Genomic DNA, 19,980 nt, shown 5'->3' on the forward strand with positions numbered 1-19,980 from the left:
CTTCTGAAACGTTGCCATCACCAAATAGGGACATTTTGGTATTCCAGTGCTGGTATGTCACCACAGTCAGCAAATTTTCACGTGTGTAGGCCACAGAGCTGAGGGGTTAAGTTGGATTATCATAACAGGCTGCAGCTTCAAGGCAGCCATACAGCAGGTGAAGGAAAGATGCCTGTCCGTGCTCTCTGCATCCACTGATCCTCCAGAAACCCTGTGCAACCGAGGCTGAGCAGGTCAGAGGCTCCTATGAGTGCAACAGCTTGGCTTGCAGCGCATGCTGCAGCAGTCTGAGACCAAAATAAACAGAGAAATGGGCTGGAAATGACCAAAAGTCTGAAAGTGATCAGTTGTGTTTCTCAGTCTGGGAACACCAAAAGGCTGTGCAGCCCTACACTGAAACACACTGAGTGGCACAGCAGGAGAAGTTGTAATTTTAGATATTCTCGTTTTCTTTGTGGAAGTGGTTATCTGGGTAGACAGATTGGAACCAAGCTGTTGACACTGTTCTGGGAGCAAGGAGATCCCATCCATCTGGCCATGCTTATGGTCATGGAACAACAAGATGGTGGTGTGGAGCCCTCTGGAATGCCAGACTTGGTTTGGAAAGTCTTGTGACTACCCTCAGGGGCAAATGGTGTTTTGATTAAGAGGCTGGAAAGAGCAGTCCGTCCCTTAGGGTGAAAGCAATCAGACACCACTAGAGCAAGCAAATGTTTCCTTAAAGGATACTGACTCTCGGTGGTGGTGGCACTTCATTGTTTGCATTTTGGTAGGTTTCCCAGTAAGCCCCAGCTGGCTGGCTGAAGGGAAAGCATCCCTGTCCCTCTCTGGTTCTTCTAACGCTAGGCTTCGACATGTGAATTTTTACCTTTGTGTGTTTTTGATACCAGGCAATACAGTGTTCGCTATCGGGAAAAGGGGGAATCGGCAAGGTGGGATTACAAGCAGGTCTCCAACCGGCGGGCACTGGTGGAGAATCTGATGCCAGACACCATGTATGAGTTTGCTGTCCAAATCGTGGAGGGATATAAGGAAGGCAAATGGAGCGCATCTGTTTACCAGCGGACCCCAGAAGCAGGTGTGTATTCAAAGGCCCTTGGGGTAACACCAGTCCTAGGGTTTGAGCCCTGAAATAGGGCTGGCTTGAGGGAAAGCCAGAATAAGTGATTGCCTGCAACAGCAGAGTCTTAGCAACGTGGGAAAAGCCTTGGGAATGCTGCCTGCATTCCTGCAGCAGCGCCCTGGCAAGGACATTGGGCTGCTCTTGTGGTTTTATTGCCCCACAAAATGAAATCAAATTTTAAAATCACCTTTTTCTTCATAAGGCAAAATTTTGCTCTCCAGGCAGGTGTATGCTATGTAGGTCACCTACTTGCATCTTCTGTGTGTGGTTGTTTCACAGCTCCTGCCAGCGCACCTGAAAATTTGGATGTCTGGCCACTAAAGGGGAAACCAACCTCTGTAGCAGCATCCTGGGATGTTCTCCCAGAGAGTGAAGGAAAGGTCAAAGGTAAGTTATCAGTCTTGTTTTTTAACCTCCTCAAGGAGCTGGTTGTCTTAAAGCCAGGCTGCCACTCTGCAGCAAACTGGAACTGCTGACTGGCCTAGGATTTTTTCACTTACTAACAGCTTATATCTGAGCCAGATTTTCTTGTTTCCAGTCCAATGTCTCTGCACTGCCACTGGGAATCCATCATCACCATGTGCCTGGGATGTCAGAGCTTCCTGGGGTGTCACACGTGCATGCCTACCTCTTCTTTTGATAAGAAGGTCAAAATGAAACGTGAGAAAGATGTTTCCCAAAGGATTTGTAACAGTTAGGTAAAGAAGAAAGTTTGAATATTTGCCAAGAAATTTAGTGGGTTTATGTTGCTTTCTATTTCTAGTTCATGATGGAAGGAAAGCCTCAGCTTAAGAAGCAAGTGCAAATAGTGATTTCAACAGATCTCACACACAAACTTTCTATACTATAGTGCTATTGTGCATGATCATGAAGCTCATCTGTCAGTGGCTATTTACTTGCATAAGATTTTTAAAATAAAGCTTTGCTGGATTTCTTCCCACTCCTCCCCTTCAAAAATGAAAGGCTGATTTTTTTGACCTCTTCTGTTCTTCAGTAGTTGATGGGATTGTGTTCTCAAGTTAAACAAGTTTGTGGAGGTCCCTTATCAGCACTGTAGTATCTCAGGATTTAAAGAAACATTTGGCCTTGAGGGAAATATACTGTGTCAGTATACAAGGTCTACTTTATGTGTTCTTCAGGGCAGTGGTGGAATTCCTTCCTCTTTGAAGTCAGTAAAAGTCTTGCCAATTGCTTCAGTGGAGCTGCAGTTGTGTCAAAGAATTATTTCTTAAAGTAGGGTCATGCAGGGACATTAGATGAAATTCCAGATCTCCAAACTTTGAGTAGTCTGTAGCTCTTTGTCCATTTTTATCTGCTGATACCTAGATAATTGATCCAAGTTAATAATTTTAAAGATAGCCCATATTCAAGAGCTGAACACTTATATGTGTCAAATATATAATAGTTTTTCTTGAGTATGAAGTATTACAAGGAGAGGTCTTAATTTAAAACTAAGTGAATTACCAAAATGGCATTTATACCAGCTAAATGAAATCCCCAGAAGTTACACCAGTGTCTCTGCAATTAAAGCAACTCATATCAAAAAACAATCCAAAGTTTACCATGTCTTCTAGTACATTCAATTACAACACTAATCCTAAACTGAACTGTGAGAGCAGGAGTAGGGTTTCTGAAGTGGCAACAAGACCTTGCTTTGCTCTCTGCAGTGTTGCCTGGCCCTGGCTATAGTTAAGCACTGAGTGCTGGATTTTGATTTTGTTGGACAAATGTGCTGTTGTTGCCATTTGGCAATATGTGAATGGTAGCAAATGAGTGCCATTGTGCAGCACATGCAGGACAACCAGGTGATCGGGTCCAGCTGTCGTGGGTTCATGAAGGGCAGGTTCTTCTCAACAAACCTGATCTCCTTCTATGACAGGGTGACCTGTTCAGTGGATGAGGGAAAGTCTGTTGATGTTGTTTACCTGGAGTTTAGTAAAGCATTGGACACTGTCTCCCACAGCATCCACTTTGAGGAACTGGCTGTTCGTGGCTTGGATGGGTTAAAAACTGGGTAGATGGCCAAGCCCAAAGTGGTAGTGAATGACATTAAATCCAGTTGGTAGCCGGTCAGAAGCAATGTTCCCCAGGGCTCAGCTTTGGGGCCAGTTCTCTTTAATATCTTTATCAATGATCTGGATGAGGCAGTAGCGTGCTTCCCCAGTAAGTTTGTGGATGACACTAAGGTGGGAGGAAGTGTTGATCTGCATGACAGTAGGAAGGCTCTGCAGAAGGATCTGGATGGGCTGGATCAATGGGCTGAGGTCAGTTGTATGAGTTTTAACAAGGCCAAGTACCAGGTCATGCACTTGGGTCACAGCAACCCCACACAACTCTACAGGCTTGGGGAAAAGTGACTGGAAAGCTGTCTGGCAGAAAAAGGACCTGGGTGTGCTGATCAACATCTGGCTGAATGTGAGCCAGCAGTGTGCTCAGGCATCCAAAAAGGCCAACAACATCTTGTCCTGTAGCAGGAGAAGTGCAACAAGCAGGACCAGGAAAGTGATTTTAGACCCTTTACTCAGCACTGATGAGGCTGCACCTTGAGTACTGTATTCAGTTTTGAGGCCCTTGCAACAAGAAAGACATTGAGTTGCTGGAGCATGTCCAGAGAAAGGCAGTGAAGGTGGTGAATGGTCTGGAGAACAGGTCTTGTGAGGAGTGGCTGAGGGAAGTGGGGTTATTTAGTCTGGGGAAAAGGAGGATGAGGGGAGACCTTGTTGCTCTCTACAGCTACTTAAAAGAAGGCTGTAGCAAGTTGGGTGCTGGTCTCGTTTCCCTAGTAACAAGTGATAGGATGAGAGGAAATGGTCTTAGGCTGCACCAGGGGAGGTTTTGATTGGATGTTAGAAGAAACTTTTCACTGAAATGGTTATCAAACCATGGAATAGGCTCCCCAGGAGCTGAATCCCCATCCCTGGAGATATTTAAAAGACACATAGATGTGGTGCTGAGGTAGAGTTAGATAATGGTTGGATTGGTTGATCTTAAAGTTCTTTTCCAACAGAAACAATTCTATGATTCTATAATATAATATAATATAATATAATATAATATAATATAATATAATATAATATAATATAATATAATATAATATAATATAATATAATATAATATAATATAATCATAGCCTGGTAGAAGTATCTTTTGTGAATAAGACCCTCATGCCATCCAGGCATGAATTTTTACCTTCTGACCTTACAGCAAAAATACCTCTAAGCAAAAACTCATCTGGAAACACTTGCAGTAATATTGTTTCCAAGGGCTTTGGCGTTTTCATGATTAGAATAGAATAGAATAGAATAGAATAGAATAGAATAGAATAGAATAGAATAGAATAGACCAGGTTGGAATGATGATCCCCCATCTCAGACTTCTGCACTGTTAAGGTCTTTGGAGCTGGCAGAGCTGCTTTTACACCACTAGGCTCTTAAGTACAGTGCAGTGATAGCTGTATAAAGACTGTTGGAAACATAGGATAAGAAAGTAATAAATAGTAATTAATAATATCACTTGATGTTAATACTGATCTCTTGAGTGATAACTATGTGAATACACCATTTTGTTCACTTTCCAAGTACTTTCAGTGGGAAAGGAAAAACTTTAACATTCTTATGTGCTGTGGATGTAGCTCCAACCAGCAACACAGCTGTGTGTTGTCCGGCATTGCCAGCAAGTTGTGTTTTGGAAGAATATTCTCTGGATCATGTGTTGTCGATGGCAAATACCATGTTAGCTGATCAAGAAATTCAAAATTTCTCTTTTTCTTAGGAAGTCTAAAAGCCACTTGTGGTTCATCAACTGTGACAATATGGCTATGTACTACAAAACATTTGCACAGTCTTTCAGACTAGATTTTCACAACTAGTAGGACAATGCATATTTTACTGGAAATGTTTGTGCATGCTTTCTGCCTCCAGTGCATTTTTACTTTGTAGGTTTTTACTTTCCTCTGTTATTTCTAATTAAGGGCAGTTAATTTTTCCAGAGGCCTCATTTTTTTCCCCTCTTATTAGCTGATATCCAGAAACTAGAAGAGTGTCCTGGTGCAGCACACTAAACCATGCAGTAATTGGTGCTGTAGCTTTCTCATGTTCCCCCCACCTTCCCTGGACGTGTGCACGACTGTCGTCCAGCTGCTCTTGATGACACTTCACTCTGATGGGCATTGTTGCTTATGTAGTTTTACAAAGATATAGCTAACATATTCTATCATTGGCTCATTGATGTGATTTAGTTTTGTTTAAGATGAATATGTTCAACTTAACCTACGGTGTATAAGTCTCTCTCTCTCTCTCTCTCATGTCTTTATACTCCAGCTGTTGACTCAGTGTGCATTGCTAGTGTATTAATTTTAGTAATGCACATTCTAATTCATCCTACCCATACAGTCTGTCCGCTGGAAACAGGACTGTTTTCAGTTTCCTCCTTCCAACCGTCTGCCAAATCATTTCAGAATACATTCTTTCATACGCCCCGGCTCTCAAGCCCTTTGGAGCCAAGTCCATCACCTACTCTGGAGCTACAACATCAGCCATAATAGACGGTCTGCAGGCTGGCGAGCGCTACATTTTCAAAATTCGTGCAGCAAACAGGAGGGGACCAGGTCCTCAGTCTAAAGCCTTCACTGTTGCCATCCCAGCAGGTAAGCACTAAGCCATGCACCAATTTCATGGTCTGCCCATTCTTACCTTGGTGCCAGTTATGTTAATTTTTACTTACTTAGCTTCCTCTACACTCCGTTTAACATGTGGGATTTTACTTCCTTAATATTGTTTCTGGTAGCTCTTTTCATCACTATATTACCCAAAAAGGTAAGTAAACATTTGTCACTCTGCAGTACGTAAAATGATATTTTCTGGACATTTTACTATCGTAAAGAAATACTCTATTTCCTGAATGAAAACAATGTGTACTTCTGTTATCCAAAGACCAAAGAATACCAATACTTTGTGTCTTTGTTTGTACTATTCCTGACGACTCCTCCACTTGACATCCATTTGGTGACTTACTCAAATACCACTCATGCTTGCTTCTTGACAAACAGATGCTGTTGTGGGGGCAGAAGATATTCCGAGTTAACTAAAAATGTGGGCCACAGATTCAGATGGGATAATGCAGCACCATGCCGTCAATATGACTAAGCTCTGCTGAAGATTTGGTTCCACTGATGTTTTTGTTGCTGCTTTTAGATACTTGATTTTAATTGCATTTTAATTCCTCTAAGTTTTACCTAAGCCACAATAGTTCTACGTAACTACCTTCCTAAAACCCAAGACTTACTCAGCCCAACTCCACAGGCTGATTAATGTGGAAGTAATTATTGTCTCCTATTCCCAGAAGTTGTTTTGATTTTGTTACCTGGCTGGTTTCTTCTCTTACTCAGCTATTTATGTTTCTTCTATTGTTCTAAATGAACACTTTTTTTCCCCCCCCAGATGCTCATGAGGATTCAGTTGCTCAGCAACAAACAAATACTGGAGATAATTCAGGGGCTAAAAAAATTGGGCATACTGGCTCATCTTCTTCTCAAACTTCTTCAGGTGCTTCAAAAGTCCAGCCATCACTTTCCTCTAAGCAGTCATCTGTTCGTTCACCTAGTGTTAGTGATAAAAAGAATCCTCTTTCTGAGTATAAGAATAAAATCTTGACTCGAGGAGTCCTAAGTAAATCTCAGTTACCGTCTAGGAAAGCAGGAGAACTGGAACCTGATGTCCAGTCCACTGAGGTGACAGATGATCGTGATTCCTCTCAAGAAGCTCCAACGACACTGCCAGAAGCCCAGGATCAGAGGAGAAATGTTAAACCCTTGTCTCCTAGTCGGCCAGTCCATCCTGTCCTTGCCTCAGGGAGGACCTCTGTTCAAACCCACACGTCAGAGGTGTCACAGCAGACAAACACAGAGAAACGTGAGCCACCAGCACTGTTACCATCATCAGCACAACACTCTTCTGCCTCATCTGTTCCTAAATACACAGACAATGAAACAAAGCAACTGAGGCAAAGTAATGTACCTTCTAAAACTTCTTCCCATGGTCTGCCTGCCAAAAAAAATGATGTTGCACCTAATGTGGAAGGAAAGACAGAACCCGTGCTGGTGAAAGTGTCATCTAAAACTTCAGAGCCTGGCCACTTGGCTTTGCCATCGAATCGACAGTCTGCCGTCTCTCATGATGTTGTCCCAAGCCATCCCAGAGGGTCTGGCTCTCTAAGTCATTCACATCAGCACTCTTCCAAATCAGCAGATTCCCATGCTCGTGACAGCCGTAATGAGTTTGACAGTGAAGAAACAGAGGACAGAGCAGGACAGCCCAGTTCTAGATCACAGCAAACAAAGCTTCCCTCAGGCTCCAGTTCTCGCACGTGGAAGGATTCAAAATTAGCTGCAGTGGCAGTGTCATCGAGATCTGCTGTTTCTAGTCATGTTTTACCTCACTCTCGCTCTTCCACCAGTGCCAAATCTGATGGAAAGGATGTTGGTAAGAATTATATGGAGACCTCACAAGATTCAAGCTCCTTATTTTCTTCTCCACCCTCTTCCAGGCAGTCTTCTTCAGCAATCTATCCCAAGACAAGAAATCCTCAGGTTGATACTGATTCTCATCTCAGAGAGACACACAGTGAAAAGTCACCCCACACTGCCTCAGAACAACAACAGAGTAGAGCAGCTGCTCCAGAGAAGCATTCCCTTTTGCAGTCTTCTCTTTCTAAACATAAGCCTGAAGAGCAGGACAGACAAGAGGTAAAAGAAATGCTTGCTCGATCAAAACCAAGTTTATCTTTGCCTAAAAAGATGTTCCACTCTCATTTTCCATTGGAGAAGACCTCTCACTCAGAGGCTCCACAGCGGGCACAAACCAGTCCGTCCTTACTGCATTCAAGGGGCCGGCGCCTCCCATCTCATGTCTCATCCCAGAGTAATGAAGAATTGCAGGAATATGACAATGAGGATGTAGTAGAAAGCAGTGACAGAGCAAGCAGCCACACTGTCTTTCCAAAAGAGGTGTCCCCTTCCAGGGGATTACCAGCATCTTTCTCTCAGGGAAGCTCAAGTTCATCTCTATCAAAGCGACAGCAGCCAGGTTCTCAGGTACCAAAAATTCCTCATCCAGACTCCAGTTCTGCCAGTGATACAGCAAAAAATAATCAGAACAATCCAAGGTTGTCATCCACTTCTTCAAGACAATCTCATCCTTCATTACCTACTCGCTCAAAGGCTGCTACAAGAACAGTGTCCCAAACAGATAAAAGGTATGGCCTCTTGCCCTCAAAAACATCCCAAGCTGAACTTCCTCGAAATGTGCCTTCCTCCTCTTTATCTAAATCTCATCAGTCAGTTTCTAACAATGAGGATGATTATTACAGTGAATATGAACAGAAAGAAGTGGAAGAGAAACCTACGTCTTTGGCAGCAAAATGGTCCCCTTCTGTTTCTAGAGGTAACAAAAACTTACACGGTGACAGTACTAATAAAAGGAAATCTTTTGACACTGTTCTACTTCACCAAGTAGGTTCTGAAGAAGAAGAGAAAGGAAAGACTCCATTAAAAATACATTCTTCTGAATCACCAGAAAGCTCTGCCATAGCATCACGGATTATTCAGTCCTCTAACAAGCACACCCCTTCTAAACCAAGCTTTGTCTGGCCACGTTCCTCTACATCTACCACCACACACACTGTTTCTCCAACAGTTTCTTCTACCACTTTGTCCCCTCGCCAGCGACTGCTGAACTCCAGGCTACGAAGCTCTTCCCAACGACAGTTTACTAGACCTGCTTATAGACAAGGTATCTTGTTTCTGTTGTAGTAATCTTGCTGAATTGTGTTTTCCCTAAGATTAACAGTTAGATGAAAAGTTCTCCATCAGAATGCAGGTTCATTTCTTTAGTATAATGTATTACTTTTTATTTTTTGTGGTTCTCTGGCAGCCTAGTTTTTGAGGACACTGCCGAATTGGTGCCCCAGACCTATGGTTCTGTGGTCTATTCTGCACAGGATCCCATGATCCACAGGGGAGGTGAAAAATTGGGAAAAGGGCTATGCTGCTATTGAGCAGTGACTTCACTGGGTGCTCACTGAAAGCACATTTGTACTCAGAATATAATAACCTCTCAGGTATATTGATTGCTCTTCATCATGGATTACTAAAAGGCTTTTGTCAGTTATATAGTGCTACCTTGCCTGTGCCTAGGCGGTATGGTGTTTCCTCATGCTGTCCTGGCATTCTATGCTTTCTTTAATTATTTGTTAAGACATTTTCCTCTTTTTTTCTAAGTGACAGCTCAGGGCTGCACATTCCTGTTGGGGACTGCTCACTTAACAGTCAGGCCCTTTAATACTGTACGGCTGTGGTTTACTCCAAATGTTAGCGGGTTGCTTTCTGGCAGAGTATGTTCTGATGCTAAGTAGTGGAACAGATGTCCATTATACATCAAGGTGTGTCACCTACTGATTCCCCATGTCACCTATGGAGAATCCCAGATGGTCTCAGTGACTTTGCCAAGTGGAACTATTTTTCTGCCTCCAACAGTGACATCCAAAATAGTATTGAGTTACTTGAGTGGTTTCAGTAAATACCTTCTATGCTATATGTATAAAACAATGCTTTTTCTGATACAGCCTCACTGCCATACAGTGAGGACCGTGCAGCCTTAAGATGGGAGTGGCTCTTAAATAATACCATAGATGATGAGATGTGTGGAATGAAAGAATAACAGATTTTTCTATGAAGGTTGTATACCAGCTTACAGACAGCTATGCCATTGGGAAGTTAATACTGAGGAGTGTTCAGTTAATATGTTTTTTCTTCAGTTAATACATTTTTTTTTTCTTTTTTTTTTTTTTTCTGGAGCCAAATCTCTGAGTCTCTGAGCTACAGTGTGGTAGTTGCTGCCTTGTCTGAGCTGGAGGGCCTGCAGCCCGTGCCACTACTTCTCCACTTCTGAGCTATGTCTATCTGCCTCTGTAGCAGTGTTTTTTTCAGCTAGAGGGGAAACTTTTTCCAAGTTAAAAAAAATTTGAATGGAGGCATTTCCCATCTCCTCCCCTGTCAATTCATTACTAAGGCTTTGTATAAGGATGGGATTGAACAAGTGTTATTAAACACAACCACTCAACCCACTCCTCAAATGTTTAAGAAGATCACAAACATTTTAATATCTCTAGTGCTGTCTAGAAATGTTGCCCTGATTTCTTCAAAAGACTTGAGGGAATAAAGAGACCAATTAAACGTGGTAGAAACAAATCATGAGTGTTTAACCTCTTCAGAAGAAACCATTTCAGATGCTTGTGTCAGCTCCAGGGATTTGACAGTGTCACAGCAGTTGCTGCAAGCAGAAATGAGCCTGGTTTGCTGTGTGTGGTGAGAGCTTTTTCTGCACTTGTTTACATCCAGGTCAGTCAGAGAATGCATTTCTGTGCATTCTAAAATGTGGTTTTGTGGATTGCACAACTTTCTTCAGAATGGTGTGTTTTCTTCTCTGTTTCAGGTTACAATGGCAGACCTAATCTTACAACAAAAAGTGAAAATGGAAATGGAAAAATAATACCTGGTAATAATGGAAAACCAAGTGGGCAGAGAGTAATCAATGGCCCTCAAGGAACAAAGTGGGTAGGGTGACCTTCTCGCCAGATTCAAGATGCTTTTACTTTTTGTGTACTTACGTTTTCAACATGAAAAGAAAGGACTACATACAGTGCCTTCAGTCAGTGAGTCTGTAAAGTGAGGCTATATGCTGTTCCATCAAAATCTAGTAACAAATCCTGCATTTCATTATTTAAATGTTTTAAATTTTAAATGTCTGATTTAAAGCCTGGTGGCTTGAATTTTCAACTGCAGCATTACTCCCATGAATTTAGTGAGACCTTTTTTACCTCTAAGTCAGTGGGACTTACAGTCCCCAGTGATGCATGGCTTGTCTCCCATGCAGTGAGTGGGGACTGCTCGGGACAGCTGCATTGAAGGGTGTGTTTAGCAATGCTTCTTGCAAATGCACACTCCAGGGAGAAGCTAATGAGCAAGACTATCAAAATGTAAAGTTACCCTGTAAGTGCTACAGTGTTTTAAATATACATGCATAGGCATCTTCAAGAATTTTGCCATTTGTACAGATGACTGTTTCCAGTGGTGTTTAAAAGAGCTCAGGTGCCATTGATAGGAAAGCCTCACTATCTGCCTGCATGGCCAGACCTTGTCTTCTAAAATCCTCTGTTGAGTTTATAACAAATTGGCACAGGGAAGGAACTGGTGTTTCCTTTGTATTTGCACAAATACTGAGCAGGATGAGACTGTGACCAGCCTCCCTGGCATCAGTACTGCTGCTTGCACACCGTATGGCAAATAGAGACATTAGTTTTGTGGCCTCTTCAGTCCTACAGTTTCCATTAGAGGTACATGAAAAGGTGTAGTAGGTATGTCATTTGGGGGAGGATTTTGAAAAAAATGCCAAAAGCACCAGAAAGTGGGATACAAAGGTCCTTGAGAGGGCATGGGACATCCCTCCCTAGTCTATGAAAGGAAAGCATTGCTGTAAGCAGAACTTCAGGGACTGATCTCTGGATCTCCAGTCCCTCCTGCTACAGTCTTTTCCACAGTCTGTCATGCTAACCCAGAACTGCTACTCATGTCCTCTTCCCAGTTTCCTCCCAGCATTTAACACCTTTTGCATTTTTGTGTTCTGTGGCTCAGTGTCTGTTACCTAGGTTGAACTGCATGACTTTCAGCTATTTTGGGCTGAAACAGCAGTGTGGACTGGATTTTGTCTGAAATTCTCTCTTTAATTCAATCCAAGCTCTCAGACTGATTTGTTTTATGAGACACAGACTTTTCGTGAGTCTCCTACTGCAATTAAAATCATAGCTACTTTGTTTTCACTGCCATTTCAATCTAAATTAACTAGTTTAGTTTTTCCTTATTCTTTGATCCGGAGACATAGTTTTAAATCCCATCTTCAAAAGAACTCAGGGTCATGCTCCAATATTACAGGAATCCTCCTTGGGAGTTGTGTAGCCCAAGAAAATCAAAGGAGTTGCTCCTTTGCATGTGGAATCTAGAGTAGGTGATATCAGTATGGTTGTACAGCTCTGGAGCCCAGCTCCTGGAGGTTTGCTTTCTCCAGTAGGGACTTTTTAGTGATTACTGTATAATTAGTGACTCACTTTTTAAAGTCTCTGGGTGTTGTAGCTATTCCTCAATAATTAGGCTTGGCATCTGAATTTCTCCAAGATTCCTGTTGTGAAATTTCTTTTTACCTCATCTTGTGTGAGCTAAACTTCAGTTCATCTATTTCTTTTAGATTGTAGATCTTGACCGAGGGCTGGTGTTAAATGTTGAAGGAAAATACCTCCAAGATTCCCAAGGAAACCCTCTCCGAGTTAAATTAGGAGGGGATGGACGTACAATTGTTGGTAAGTGACAGCTTCCTTCTTACAGAAAACAAAAGCTACAGTTTTTGTGCATGTGGCACGAGTCTTTGATATATTGAGTGCTTCAGGCATCCCCAGGTCCTACAGAAGCTATTCAGAGATGCTTGGACCTCAGGTCTCCATCAAGCAGTCAGCACACTGCAGGATTTGGGGAAGCTTTGGGGCATCCTGTGGGGCTGTAGAGTACAAGGCAGCAAGAATCATCTGAGTCCATCTGACTTAGGTCAGCATTAGAAAAAACTGCAGAACTGAGCCAGAATAAGGATTGATGCTTGTTTGTATCTTTGTATACATAGAGATGATTATTCCCCACCACTAGCACTGTACTAGCCATATTTATGAGATTGTTTTGTTTTTTCTACTAAAAATAACCACTAACAGTAACATCTGTAAAAACGCTGCTGTTTGCATACTGGTCCACTTGTATAGGTCTTTTGAATTTAAATGCAGTGCCTGCTGATAGAGTTGTTACCATGAATATTTTCTGTATCTAGGATTTGGTGTAACCGCTTGTCTCTAGTGACAGCATCTCAGCACATATTGCTGATAGTTGACATTAGGGAGCAGAATATGGATTCATCATCCTTTTTATCAACGGTCACAAGACTGACTTAGGCTAAATGCAGACACTATCATCATGTTGAGATTCTGAAATGAAACCTCCCTGGTTTTCCCAGGAAGTGTTTATCAAACAGCTGATAAGAATGAAACCTACTGTGGTTTATCTGATGTTCTTTAGAACCATTTTCCAGCTTCCTTAGCCATGGCTGTTTCCTAGATAGCAACCTTCTCCTCTGTCAGCTTAGTTACAGGAAGATATAATGACAACACAGCTTTAAGCTTGGGACAGATAAAATGTGGGTTATTTGTTTGATTTTTCCCCCCATTTCTCTTCTAGATGAAATGGGTGCCCCAATGGTGAGTCCTGATGGATTACCTCTGTTTGGACATGGCAGATCTAGTAAACCCGTAGCAAGTGCACAAGATAAACCAGTAATAAGCCTTGGAGGGAAACCTCTGATTGGCCTTGAAATGATTAAGAAAACAACCACTCCCCCAACTACTACTACAATACCCCCAACAACTACCACAACAACTACTACAACCACTACAACTGTTGCTACAACTACCACCACCACTCCTGAACCAACCACTACTGAACCACCAACTGAGAAACCACCCCCAACATGTCCCCCAGGCACCTATGGGCAGTATGATGATGAGGGCAACTTGCTGTTGGGGGTCAATGGCCTACCAGAGTGCAATGCAGAAGGTAACTTCCTTTTGTGCTTTTTGAAATTCTTTAGTTGTCTTGTTTGTACAGTACAGTTACACAAATTTGAAGTGGGAAGAATCTGCCTCTGAAGACTTTGGTCCATGTGATAAGGAGATGAGACCAGTGCAGCTGAACAAGGGTTTGGGTGTTAAATGTTGGTTTTTGATTTATTGGGAAATGTTGACTTTCCTCAAAGCTGAAGGTTTTCATAGAAATATGTTGATTTCAGCAAAAATGTTGCCTTGTATTGGATCCTGTCCTATCACGTAGGCTCACACACATGAGCACTCACATATAAGGAAGTTCTCACTCCAGTTGAAGCCAGGAAAACATCTGAATGCATCGAACATTTTATTTCATATTCATTTCCCATGATAAATTATGAAAAGTCTCTTTTGAGCCATGGTGGAATCAGCTTTTGTGAAATGAGATTCTTGTTCTCTTGCAATAGAGATTGGCAGGAATGTAGCACAACACAGATGAAGCTGAGGAAAGACAGCCCTGGCTCTGCACAAATAAGGCAAAGGGTTATACATTAATTTCTCCTCATTTGAAAAAATAAAATGGTGTGTGTCATGATTTACCTGTTGCAGTTATATAAGCTTAGGAGATGGTGCCAAACTGAAATCCAAAGTGAACAAATACAAATGTACTGGGGACATTGGACATTGAGCCTGTTCCTACCATGCTTTACCCTTCCATCACCTGCATGTTGCATTGCAAACCAGTTAGCTGGTTACTTTGCAAAACCAGATTGGGGGCACCATAGCAGTCCTTATCCTTTCCTCTTGTAGGTAATCCCCAATTCACTCTACAAATGGGCAGCAGCAGCATGGCCATAACCCAAATATCAGGTTGGCATCTGCCAGCTGCGTAGTCAGTTTTAGTGGGTAAATGAAACTCTCCTCACCTTTCCCCCATATATCTGTATCTCTGAAGCCAAAGTAGATTTACTAGTGGTCTAGTAAATGGTCTAGAAAGCTGAACTAGTGCTTTGAGGAGTGTAGAGATATGCACAGATGTATATTTAGCAACTCTCAGTGAATCTCAGGATGGCATCTTTGGAAAGGATCTCAGAAGCCTAAGACTGAAAACTCCCTTGCCATGTCCTCTGGGCAAGTAGTGAGTCAAAGATGTTAGTGCTTTATACAAGTGGAATTACAGTGTCTGATAGTGTTAACATTTACCTAACAGCCCCATATTTGATAGAGGATTATTTATAGAAGTGTGCTTGCATACGTACACGTGTGGATGTGTACACACACAAATAGATGTGTATAAAAGTGACCATCATTGTCAGATATTTCTTTGAAGATTTTAGGTTTTCCCCTTGGTGCTGTCATAGTTCTTAATTGTATCTATTAAAGTGTCGCAAATATTGTCATATATGGTCACCGTGGTATGTTCAAAGTTGCCTAAAGGGGACCATGATTTTTGGTAGAGTCCCTGCCATTCCCATCAGCTCCTTTCACTTGTCTTAAATGTTGCTTATATCATGTAATATTTCCTCTCTTTGGACTGTGCAATTTGATACCTGAAGGACCTCTTCTGAGCATAGATAACAGTAATAGTTTATTAAATATGGCTGGTGTTAATCTGACCATAAGCTCCAGAAGCTGAACAATAAAAAGCTTTGCAGTATTATTTTTAGCTGAGTTGTGGTTGGGGAATTTTCATGTGATTTTTATGTTCTCCTTGATTTTTTTTTTGCTTTCTACCACGTGGGTTTCAGCAAACTGGAACTTTGTTAGAGGTGTGAATGAAAACTAGTGTTTTGCAAAGGCTGTCTTGAATGAGAATTGCCCTGAAGTCACTCCTGAACTGCCTGGCACTTTGACAGTGTGCAAATGAATCACAGTGGATGACTGAAAGGACAAGATAGTGCCAGATTTCTTTTTATCTGTTGTACAGCTTGAGATATGTTTGTCCCTACCTGGCAATTAGGAAAGTTTATCTAAAGAACAATTATTAGGATTTTTTTGATCTTTTACTTTTTTTCCTCCGCTTTTTCTTTTCATCCTGTTAACCTGCCTCAGCATTGGATAAATAGAGCAAAATGACCTCCTCCGTGGAAGAACTTGCTTAAGAAAGCATCTTTGTGATATTTATTTATTGATGGCTGTATTTGTTTAACTAGTGCAGTGTCTGTTTCAAGAGGGATAAGCAACTACTACTTGCACTATCAAAACATTTAATGCAGGTTTTCCTAGACTATTTCCAAATCATATTTTTATGCTGCCTTGCCCTTTCTTCTGAGTCTGGAAATTACTCTCAGCTATTTAATGAAATAGTTTTTCTGCCAAATCTTGGTATTTGTTGCTAAGTCCTTTACTAACAAACATCTGGGGGCTGCAAGTGCCAAAACCCACTGCCAAATGTTCTACTTAATCTTTCACAAATTCACTTGCTTTCTGCCAGGATTTTTGCTTGATCCAGTAGAATTTATTGTCAGCATTTTACTAGATTCGACAGTCTTTATCTTTCAAGAAGGAGTTTCACCATACACACATGATTTGTCAGTGAAATCAGGTAAAATTTTTTCATGAACTGGCAAGGAAATCAATGTTGGAGTCTTATACATGTGTGATAAAATCAAGTGGTGGGTGTTCAGTCTGCTATCCTCACAGATGTGAAAGACTGGCAAACGGTCGTAGCATGATTTAGTCTTGTTTGGTGCAAGCAGGGTTCACTGAAGAGCTGCACCAAAGGGTGATGAAGCAAGCTGGAGAACTGCTGGAGAACAAATTGGTGCATGTACAGAAAATTATACAATGAGAGATATTTTACCCCTATCATGACCATGCCACAGATAACTAAAGAAGCACCAGACAGTGAGGTAGAAGAGACAGAACAAGTACAAAAATAGAAAATAATATTTGTTCTCCTGGGTTGTACATAGGCCAAAGCCTGACTAGCAAATAGATGTGAATGAGTTGAAATGTGCTCATGAAGGACTTCAAATTTCTGCATATCTGAGCCTTTTGTTTAATTTGGTGTAGTCAAAGGTAAGTGCATATATTATAGATGTTGGTTATGGTAAGAGCATCTGCAGAATTCAGCAAAGGATCTACTTGTCACTGACTACCCTGAGGGGAGTCAAGTGACTTCCAAGTAGATCATCTCCTGAACAGTGGCTGCAGAAATCTACCATGAGAAAATGTCAGGTTTTGCTGTATGAAACTCTAACAAGAATTGATCTATTTCCTGTGCTTTTGAAGCTTATGTTGGTATCAACATCACTTGCTTATTGTATTAGAAAAAAAAGCATGTAAGCCTTGTACAGTAACTGTTGGTTCTAAGTGAAAAAAACCTGCAAAATGAATATTTATGAACTGTTTGACCTTAGCAGATGAGATTTTATTTTGTTTGTATTTCTGGCTTAGTAAAAATTAACATCATTGCTTTCATATAAAGTGTTAAAGGAACATTGTCAGTTTCTGTGTAGTATCCAGAGGTCAAAGCTGTATCTCTTGTCTTTGCTCATGAACCGGCATCTCCTCAGCCCTAGCATTTTGTTGAAGACTTCTGATTGTACCTGAAGTGGGTTCCAGCACAATACTGTTGCTTTGTTTGCTTTTCATGGCTAATACTGCCCCTGTATACTCTATGGATTCTCTGCATGATGTGGAGAAATTAATTTCTCCAAGACTGCAGGGAAGCCTTCTGGGTTCACAAGATAAGGCACTTAATGATTGATATATCTGGTGCTGGATACATGATCTGCAAAGATATTGAGATAATATGTAGGGATAAGTATCTGAGAAGTTTGTGGCTACATTTCCAGTGGTTATTGGGGTGGGTCGGGAGGCTGTTTTTTATGTGCACCTCACACACATCTGTTAGCTGGTCATTTGTTACTGCAGTATGCAGAATGAACTGTCTCTGGCTCTTATCCAGAAACCAGGCAGTTACCTTATTTCTTTACAATCAACTGGCTAAAGATTTTTATTTTACTAGGGGGGTAGGGGTGAGAACATACAATTCTTATAACACTTTTTTTTCTTTCTCCTTCAACAGATACATTCTCAGGACTGGATTCAGATGTGACAGCAACTACAGAGGCATATGTGATATATGATGATGGTACTCATTAACTGTGAAAGTCTATTGCAAGTGGCATGTTTGGGGCTGTTTTTTCCTCTGTCTTCTTTCTTCAGAATTGGGTTTGAGGGGGCAGGCTGGTGAATGGCAGCTTAATCAAGTAGTGGTGAGCTGAAAAAGCTTTCCAGAGTCCTGCATCATATGTGAAGAGCAAAAGTGCAAAAGCACTTTCAGGATGAGAAAGTCCCTTTCTGTCAGTCCTACAATGTAACAGGAACCTATTGTGGAATTAAGTTGCATTCAAAGCTGGCTTATACCGTCACTGCTTCAACCCTAGATACACTTTCTCCAGTACAACTTCTGACTCCAGCCCAGTCAAAGTCAGTGAACTCTTCTAAAACAGAAAATGCAAATAACATCTGAGCCATAGAAACTTGAAATATCTTAGTGAGTTGTTAGCACTCTACAGCACTGTGATTTTTTTTTTTATTTTTAAATGTGTAGTCTGTGTTTAGACTATAAAACATACAGAATGAGATCATCTACATATAAAATCATTATTCTGATGAATCCGTGTGGGATTTAAATAAAAGAGATTTGAAATCAGATAAAAGGAGGCAAGAGAAAGATTTTTGTGTAGTTGTATGAATGCTGTCTTGGCATTATAATCCAGGACACAAACGTAGCTGAAGAGGAAGCCTCAACTTTCAGTGTTTAAGATTGCATAGGGAATGCAAATTCTCATTTACTGGAACTAGCATTCACTTCTGATGTTCTACTCCTTTTAATCCTCAGATTCTTGCTCCTGCTCTTGCATATTAAAATGGATAAACACACTCAAAGTTAAAGCTTTTTTTGTTAGAATTTATGGCACCAGAATAACCAAAAATTTCCTCTTTGTGAATGCAGTGCTGACATCTTAAGCCAAAGTACCATCAACAAAAGCAGAAAAGGATTTTAGAAAGAGGGCGCAGACCTGAGAGGAAGAGATCATAGACTTTTGTGCTTTTTATTCATATCACTTCATACTGATGCCAACACTCATAGTTTAGGGAGTACAGTACGGACTAAAAATTGTACAAGTCCTACTTCATGTGTTCCTTACATCCCTGTGAAAATGGGATATCATTAAAACTCAGGTCTTTTCCCAGGCCTCCCCTTAGGTGCAGATCATCTGCATTTCAAAGGGCTCTGGTTTTAACAGGATTGAGTGTCAGGGAGGATTAAACATCAGCAGATTTGTGTAGGCCAGTTGTCTTTCCCTTGTGGCCATAATGGGACCACAAATGGCAAGTACAAGACTCTACACCTCTTAAGTTGCAGGAAGGTTTAAGAGCAGTATGAACCAGCTCTAGTATGTTAGGATAATAACAGAGTTGTCTTAACCCCCTTTTTTTTTTTTCATTCCTTTGGCGTCTGAGGGCTGTGGCCAGGTATTCAATTACTGTTCCATCTTCTCTTGGGGCTTGTGAGAGGAGGTGGAAGACTAAGCACATTCAGGATATTGTGGTATGAATGCATTAGTTTATTGTCTTCCTTTTACCTGTGTGAGTGGGGCCTAAATCAGTAGTGACAGTAGTACTCTGAGTCAAAGACTTTGTACTCGCTATTCATGTGCTTGATAGAAACACTTGCAAGGCTGAGGTGTGATGAATCCTGACTTAGAAGCTTATAAGGAAATTGTGGCAGCTAGGACAGGGTGCATGGCACTCCCCTGGGGCCGTGGCTGGTTACAGAAATGTTTAACAACTTACAGTTAAACCAAAATAACGTGAAGAAAGCTAACATTTTTGTTTTATGTTTCCTCTGAAGACTATGAGTTTTTTGAGAGCACTTTACCACCAACCACCACCACTGTGACCACCACCACTGCCACCACCACCACTGCTTCCACAATGACAGAATCTGAAGTTGTCTGTCCAGAGACTAGTGTTGTTGGCACTGGCCCTTTGTCAGAATATGATATTGCTGGGAAGAAACGATTCACTGGTAAGGATGTGCTTTGGTTTGTGTAGCTTACTACTTGTGCTGTGAAGAATTCTTGTTTTAGCAAGGTCAGCCCTTAATCTGAGACCTTTGTGCAAATACCTCCAACACACTACTGTGTGGTCCTTGT

The 19,980-nt window shown here is 41.4% G+C and overlaps 1 protein-coding gene across 1 annotated transcript in view; it reads left to right on the top strand.

Moving 5' to 3' along the window:
- FNDC1 (fibronectin type III domain containing 1) overlaps positions 1–19,980 on the top strand; it is a 76,138-nt gene that overhangs the window by 33,789 nt on the left and 22,369 nt on the right. The window contains exons 5-13 of the mRNA XM_068152557.1: positions 891–1,078; positions 1,403–1,510; positions 5,580–5,768; positions 6,562–8,910; positions 10,612–10,733; positions 12,418–12,529; positions 13,446–13,820; positions 17,841–17,906; positions 19,677–19,853. Coding sequence (XP_068008658.1) covers positions 891–1,078; positions 1,403–1,510; positions 5,580–5,768; positions 6,562–8,910; positions 10,612–10,733; positions 12,418–12,529; positions 13,446–13,820; positions 17,841–17,906; positions 19,677–19,853 — 3,686 coding nt within the window. The remainder of the gene's footprint in view (positions 1–890; positions 1,079–1,402; positions 1,511–5,579; positions 5,769–6,561; positions 8,911–10,611; positions 10,734–12,417; positions 12,530–13,445; positions 13,821–17,840; positions 17,907–19,676; positions 19,854–19,980) is intronic.

This window comes from Melanerpes formicivorus, unplaced genomic scaffold (genome assembly GCF_026170545.1).
Source record: "Melanerpes formicivorus ecotype bairdi unplaced genomic scaffold, bMelFor1.0.p_v2 SCAF_2, whole genome shotgun sequence".
NCBI classification, from domain to species: domain Eukaryota; kingdom Metazoa; phylum Chordata; class Aves; order Piciformes; family Picidae; genus Melanerpes; species Melanerpes formicivorus.